This window comes from Dasypus novemcinctus, chromosome 1, assembly GCF_030445035.2.
Source record: "Dasypus novemcinctus isolate mDasNov1 chromosome 1, mDasNov1.1.hap2, whole genome shotgun sequence".
NCBI classification, from domain to species: Eukaryota; Metazoa; Chordata; class Mammalia; order Cingulata; family Dasypodidae; genus Dasypus; species Dasypus novemcinctus.
The window spans coordinates 16351631-16359201 of record NC_080673.1 but is presented as its reverse complement, the minus strand read 5'-3'; the positions used below and the strand labels follow the sequence as shown (position 1 = coordinate 16359201).

The following is a 7571-nucleotide window of genomic DNA, read 5'->3' as shown; positions in this document are numbered from 1 at the left end:
GAACCCCAGGTTCACCATGTCAGACTGCCTGGGGGAACTTTCCCAACCATAGTGCAGATTGCTCAGGGTGGTGATACTGCTTGAGCTGAGGAGGTAGAGAGCAGTACTTTAGGGCTGCTGAAGCAGCTGGAATTTAGGGAAGATTATCAGAGAAGAGTATACTTGAATACCAGGCTTGTATAGGAATTTTTATAGCACTATTTGTAATAGCAAAAACCCTGGGAACAACCTAAATGCCCATCAAGAGAACAGGTGCATTTTAAAACCACACAGTGGAACATTATCAGTGAACAAGACTGCACCACATATGAGCAAGTCTTAGTAATAAGTGAAAAAGGTAAGTTCCAAATGTCTTCAGCAAACCCTTTATATACGTTTCAAAAGCAACTATAATTAAGCATATATTAAGTCACAAGTTTATATGTGATACAGGCTAAATAACTTGCCCAAACTCACAAATTTAGTATTGGAGTCAAGGACATAACTCCAGTACTCAATATTTTCAGAATACTGTGGGAGAAATTTCTATTTGGTGCTTGGAAAAACTCCTAAAGAACATGTGTTTCCCATACAATTACTTTAATTTTCTTCTCTACCTTAACTGTCAAGAATCTCAGAAAATGATACTGTACCATAGCAACTGTATTAATCCACATACAATGACATCGTTTAGCTAACATTTATTGAGCATTTACTATTTCTTGCTATTGGAAGTATCTCAAAGTTATTATTTAATCCTTAAAAAAAACACTAAGGCTGAGATTGACTTGTCTGATCTCCCAAGTCTAAGCACTTCATCACTCCTAATTTTTCATAATATTTTCTCAGTATTTAGTCCTTTTTGTTATTTGTATAAACCATCGCATCCTTATTGAAAAAATGTGGAGAAAAGGTTGAATAACAAGTGTAAATGAATTAGTGTCCATCTTTACCTCACCTATAACATTGTCCAGGTTAACTAGAACATAGTAAGATTACTGGATCAGATAATCTAAAGATCATTTCCAGTTATAAAATTTGATGGTACATATTGCTTGTTTTTTTTCCTATTAATATGACAATTGAACTGTGCTCTAGAGGTTCATGTCTTGTAAGACCTTGTCTTATAGCCCCTGGGCTTATTCTTTTTCCCTATGTAGAGGCCATCACAGCCAAACTAGAACTTAAAAAGTTATCAACAGCCCTTACATAAATATTAATCTTCCATTTGCCTATAGTTTATGAATTGAGTAGCAAACTGGCTCTTGGGCAGAATCCTGCATGTTTTGTCACCCATTTGAATTCTCTGCCAATGCTTTAAAATCATTTTTAAAATTACATGTTTAAAGATGATTTCTGGCTCCAGTTTAAAAATAAGACGAGTTGGGAATCCTAGACCCACATTTCCATCCAGCCACAGGGTTGAGCTGAATTATGTGGCTGTCCCTTTATCCCAGGGGTTTATTCATCAGGTATTTATAAAATACCAGTTTCTGGCACTAGAGATACAGCAGTGTACAAAAGTAATCACTTCCCTCACAATTTACTTTCCTGTATGCTACTTCACTATACCCAGGCCTTTTTCCGTCTATCCCCTTAGTCTTTGCATTTCCTACAGTCAATATCCTGCCTTTCTCTAAAAAAGCCAGTCTCCACTAGGACTCTCACAGCTTTAGAGGACTAAATTTCATTTTAAAACGACTGGACCTTATGCAATGGCGTAATAATTTTCTATCTTTCTTCTTGCTATTCCCCAAGAAATAAAATCAGTACTACTTTGTAAAGTATCTTTAGAGGCACATGCAGTAATATAAAGTCAGGTATAAGAAGCTACATTTGTACTATTCTAAGGGCATTTATGATTTACTATTAAGTAAATGATATGGTTAAAAGACAAATTGCCAAAATGCATACTGTCATCTATTGGGCAAGTAAGTGCTTTGATATCTAAGAGACTAGAATCTTCTAACCCAGTGTCCTGTTTTTATAAACAAAAAGACCAAAAAAAGTAGTGACTGATACCTGGAAATAAATGAGACCCTACCTCATCCCCTGTACCAAAATAAATGCCAGAAAGATAGAAGAATTGATTTTTAAGAAAAAGTTAATAAAACAAAGGGCAATTGTTTATACTCTGAAAAAGGCCTCCCTAAGTCATCAAAGATTTGGTAAATTTGCCTACATAAAAGAAATCTGCACAAGAGGAAAAAAGCATCATGAAACCAAAAAGCAAATGACAGAGAAAAATACAATGTATGCCCTTAAGGGCCTGTTTCCTTAATATGTAATGCTCCCACAATTATCAAAAAGACCAGAAAGACAAAAGGCCACAAGAAAGAAGACCCATAAAACATAAAAATGTTAAACTCATAATAGGAGAAACCATTTTTTTATATATCAAAATAGTTCGCTAAAGTTTGAGAACCATATGTGAGATGAGAAAACAGGCACTCTAAAACACTCATCACTGTGGAGTAGATACTAGTACAACTCTTGAGAGCAATTTTGGCAGGCTTATGTAACACAAAACAATAATTTCTGGCATATAGTTAAGTACACATTAGCTACTACAAACAACAATAAAATACACATGCCCTTTGGCTCAGCCACTCCACTGAGGAATTTATCTTAACACTCATATAAACATCACCAAGGATATTCATGGCATTGTTCTCAAAGCACAACTAAAAACAAGTATCCCTAGGGAACTGGTTAAATTATGATCTATTCAGTGAGATACTATGCAGCTGTTATACAACAGAATCTCTCAAATGAAAAAGTGAAAATATATAAGCTCCCACTTGTGTAAAAACTCATATACATTTCTATGTTTATGCTAGTCTAAGACAATGTAACCAAGAAAATATTCATATTATGTATACACACATACATATGTATATACACACACATATATATTTCTGCTATATATCTATTTAAAGTCTACCATTTTACCTTTTTTTTTTTTTAAATAAAGGTTTTCTGAAACATCCCCCCCCCCCCACAGTGGCTGGTCTGAGATCAACCCTAATTCTTATCCCATTTCAGTGCTTCCCAATATATCCACCACTCTTGATCTTGTCCATACTGAGAACTTACGGGTTTATCCGAGGGATTTGAAGTTTTGCTCCATACTTGAGGACTATCAACCATGAGCTAGGCAGGACCCATCTCAAAACCTGATTTTACTCTGGAGCAGCTCGTAATTAAAAGAATGAGTTCTTCTTAGCTTAGAGACTTGAAATATTTTACATAAATAAAATGAAAGCAATCACAAAAAGATTCCTATAATGGTGACATGGAACCTTGTTAGGGCTCCTTCCTGGGTCTAATAGATCTAAAAATCCTTAAGGAAAGACAGTCTTTATTTCAATTTTAGAAATTCCTATTTAACATCTCTTCTATGCACCAGGTAAGTTTTAAATACTTCATAGCATTCTCATTAATTGAAACACTGTGAATTATCAACCCCTTATAAATGTGAAAAAATAAACTGAGGTAAAGTTTATACAGCTAGTATTTGGTAGAGGGAACTACTAGAAATCCAGTCCTAGGTATCGGACTCAAACACACTATTCATGGTCTTTTAGCATAGTAAGTCCTCTAACACCAGAAAATCTTGAAAACTAGTTTTCATTTTTGATCAGTTAAAACCCTTTAATGGAGGGCAATCAAAGAATTCTGAAGATTTTACTTGAGTCCATTTGTTCTGGTAATAATTCCTCACTTCCTCTTAATGAAACTTTGGTTAGTATTTCCTGTTTTAAGAAACAAAATAATCCTTACCTAATACTCATTGCAAATATGGCATAACAGAGACAAAGGCTCCCACAGTTGGGTAATTAAGAATCCTGACTTATTTGACTAGGTAAATAACAAAAAGTCCAATTATAAATTCAAATACAAGCAACAGCTTCCTCAAACGAACAATTCTAAAATAAATGCCTTCCCCTGTAAATATAAATTCTAGTGATACTTAGCCAAATTAGTCATGGGATATCACGAAAACCATTTCAAATGCTTTTTTAGACTATAGGCTTTAGGCTACAGGCTTAAGTCTAAAGCTTAAGATTATTTTGAAAAAATAAAACTCAAGAGTTCTACCTTGAGCTAGGTTCAAGTTATTAACAAAAAATCTAACCTTGTTACTGATTTTCCAAAAAATGTTTGCTTTTAAATATGGATTCACCAACTGACTCCTGTGCCTCACAATAAGAAAAAAAATTCCCCCCAAATAGTGGAAGTTTAGAAAACCTGGAATTGGCTAATAAATGAACAGAAAAATTAAGAACAGAACATTCATTCTTCAAAACTGTACAAATTGTGATCGTTCATTGAATTCCAGATCTGATTAACACTCTTTATCAATGATTAATATGGGCTTGTCTGAGATGCTATTAATAGCCTAAATATTTCCCTAAATAAACTATGCCTAAGTAGTATTAGGCAGAAATGCAAAAAACATGTTCCAGACCATAAATGCTTTTTAAAGTAAGTTAATTTAACATTAAGACAAACACAATAGAAATAATATACATACTTTTATTACAAAATTTTTTTTAAAAAAACAAAATGCAACATCCTAAAAAACCCAAAATTTACTATTGATACTAATAGGTTTGCTGTGCTACCATTCAAAGTCAAGAAATTAAAGAAACCATTAAATAGAAACATTCAACATCAAAAGCTTTAAAATCTAACTGTATGTAGTAGCCCCTCAAAAAGCTACAACCTGCATTTTTAAAAAAGTATTTTCTCTACAAAGAATCTTATCAGCTATACAAAAATCTGTACAGTTTTTATATTGAAGCTAATATTGAGCTGCACTTGAATTCACATTCTTAGCAAAACAATTGCCTGAGCACACACACACTCCACACACAACATTACAGGATAGCCATTTATTCTTCATCTTCCTCCTCTTCCTCCTCATCTTCATCTTCTTCTTCCTCCTCTTCCTCCTCATCTTCTGGTTCATTCTTCTTCTTTGAGCCTGTTGGCCGGCCAGGGCCCTTCTTTCCGGCTTCACTTTTGCCCTTGGCACGATATGCAGCAATATCCTGAAATATTGTCAAAAAAAAAAAAGCACATCCGGTGTCATTACTCAACTATGAAATCTACTTAGTTGTAAACAACCTACACTTATTGACCAATAACTGTGATGACTGTCTAAAAAGGTATTCAGAGTTTAACTTAGTTTTGGGAGCGTTTGTTCTAAGCTTTAGAAAGCTAATGATACCATAAAATGATTGGCTACATTACACATAGATTATTTTCATTACAGAAACCTATTCTCCTCATAGAAAGTCCCCTATCAAACTTCACATTTGAATAGATACTTCACTTCTACATTAAAGCAACTTTATAAACTGAGAGACCTACATAACTAGAAACGAGATTTTACGTACAGAAATTTACCATTGCTAAAACACCGATTAGCCATAAAAAATGAGGTTTCAATTAGCTTGTGTTGCTTACACTGGCAACCACGATACTAGATTATCTCAGCTCTCCAACTCTCATCTACAGTTTATACTACTAGATAAGAAAATATCTAAGTAGCTTTAACATCAGCTTTAAAAAGTTAAGACAATGTACCTTCTCATATTTCTCCTTTAGCTTAGCTGCTTTCTGTTCATATGGTTGTTTATCTTTGGCCGACTGTTCAGACCACATTTCACCCAGTTTTTTTGCAGTATCCCCAATGGATAACCCAGGGTGTTCACTTTTGATCTTTGGACGATGTTCAGAACAAAACAGGAAGAAGGCAGATCTAAAAAAGAAGCAAGAGAGTTAATAAACCGAAGGAAAAAACCCCAAGTGGCAATTTGGTTGACTTTAAAATAAACTTACGGTGGTCTTTTAGGGGCATTGGGATCTTTTTTCTTTCCTTTCTTATCACCTTTGGGAGGAACATAATTTTTCATCTCCCTGTCATAGCGAGCTTTATCACTTTTGGCCATATCTTCAAACTTGGACTTTTCCTTTGCAGACATGGTCTATGAGCACAAAATGAGCAGCAGAAATAACTTTTAAACACAATACAGCAAAACTCTCAGTTACACACACCCATACACGAGAAAGGGCGAAATGTGTCATTTCCTTAAGGATCACATTTTCCTTAGGCCCATTTTTGTTTTAGTAACCTTAAAAATAAACATAAAAACCTACCGTGTTCCGCCTAGAACCGTAATGTTATTTGCATGAGTCATTAGCACAGGAATCCCGAAAGTTCCAAGTTACATGTTTCCTTAAAAGCCCCAGCCAAAAACGAACACACACACACACAGAAAAAAACAACACCTGAAAACCGGGAAGTCTGTCCTAACTCCCCGCCTCACCTTCCACCGCTCCGAACACTTCTTGGAGAACTCGGCGAAATTGACCGAGGAGTCCGGGTGCTTCTTCTTGTGCTCCTCCCGGCAGGTCTGCACGAAGAAGGCGTACGAGGACATCTTGCCCCGCGGCTTGTTGGGGTCTCCTTTGCCCATCGCGACCGGCCGCCGTCTCCCTGGCGGGGGGAAGGCCTGCGGGGTGGGCGCGGGCGCCGGCGGGGCTCCGCTTCCCGCCCAAACGCGCCCGCGCCGCCCCCAGCCCCGGAAAGCGCGGCCGCGGCGCCGCCCCCCGCACGCCCGCCCCCCGCCGGCCCGCGAGCCGCGGCCGCCCCGCCTCGAGTCCTCCCGCGGCAGCGCCCCGGCCCGGCGCCCTCCAGACCCCTTTTCCTGACAGAACCGCCCCCCGAGTTCCGCGACACGACCCCCCCCCCCGCCGCCCCAAGTCGCCCCCGTTCTCGACCGACACTCAAAAAACGACCCGAACCCGGCCCGGGCGAGCTTCCGTGGCCCTGGCCTGCCCCCAACAGCCGCCCTTCACAGCCCCCGACCCTCATCCGTCTGCACCCCCGATTCCGCGCGCCGGGCTGAACTCCCGGAGCCAAAGCGCCGAGGGCGGATAGAGTATGCCACGAGAAAAGGGGGGAAGAGCGGGCCAGGAACCTGAGGGGACCGGAGGGGCTTGTTACCTGGGGCAAACCGCGGAGCTTTGCCTCAGACTCGCGCGGAGCGGACAGATCCCACCGAGAAGCCTCCCTGAGAGGGCTCCGGCGTGAACTGGTTTATCGCTAACGCAATCCTCAGCCTCTTGTTTTGCAGAGTTCTCCGCGCCACGGCAACTTGACGAGCTGGCCCGTAGACCCCGCCTTCCGGCTCTCTGATTGGCTCTAGTGATTTATTCAAACCCGGAGAATCCCCGCCCCCTCGCCATGACGGCTCCCGATTGGCGAATGTCTCGTCAGGCCCGTCCCTCCAGCCCCAGCCTAGCAGGTTCGGTGGGTCGCCCAGGTCGTTAACTCCCAGACCCGTTAGAACCGGTCAGGAGAGGAATGCGCTGCTCGATCCTGATTGGCGGCGGGAAAAGGGTTTAAAAAATGGCGGGCCTGGCGCTTAGTGGCTAGGCAAGTAGACGGGGGGAGTGGTTGGTCGGAGAAGGAAAGCCCCGCCAGATTTAAAAATACGAGGTCGGGAGACTGGGGGTGGTTCTCCAAGTGGAGAGCAGCGGCGGCGGCGGCTCGGCTTGCGGACACTGAAGTAACGGAG

The 7571-nt window shown here is 40.1% G+C and overlaps 1 protein-coding gene across 2 annotated transcripts; it reads right to left on the bottom strand.

Annotated features, from left to right (window-relative positions):
* Positions 1 to 4504: 4504 nt before the first annotated feature.
* On the bottom strand, positions 4505 to 7134 carry HMGB2 (high mobility group box 2). 2 transcript variants are annotated; one of them, XM_004468050.4, is made up of 5 exons: positions 6998 to 7134; positions 6318 to 6487; positions 5830 to 5975; positions 5575 to 5749; positions 4505 to 5036 (listed from the first exon to the last, which is right to left on the bottom strand). In XM_004468050.4, the coding sequence occupies exons 2-5, from the start codon at positions 6465 to 6467 to the stop codon at positions 4878 to 4880; spliced, it is 630 nt and encodes a 209-aa protein (XP_004468107.1). In that variant the 5' UTR covers positions 6468 to 6487; positions 6998 to 7134; the 3' UTR covers positions 4505 to 4877. The 2 variants fall into 2 exon arrangements, with proteins under 2 accessions (XP_004468107.1, XP_058163971.1); XM_058307988.2 differs by having other exon boundaries at positions 4726 to 5036; positions 6318 to 6503; positions 6998 to 7103.
* Between the last annotated feature and the right edge of the window lie 437 nt (positions 7135 to 7571).

Excerpts from the sequence above, each read along its gene's own strand:
- HMGB2 (XM_004468050.4), bottom strand. The coding sequence starts at position 6,467 with ATGGGCAAAGGAGACCCCAACAAGCCGCGGGGCAAGATGTCCTCGTAC. Across the intron at positions 5,976-6,317 it reads AGTGTTCGGAGCGGTGGAAG|ACCATGTCTGCAAAGGAAAA; the intron begins GTGAGGCGGGGA and ends TTGTGCTCATAG. Across the intron at positions 5,750-5,829 it reads AATGCCCCTAAAAGACCACC|ATCTGCCTTCTTCCTGTTTT; the intron begins GTAAGTTTATTT and ends CTTCTTTTTTAG.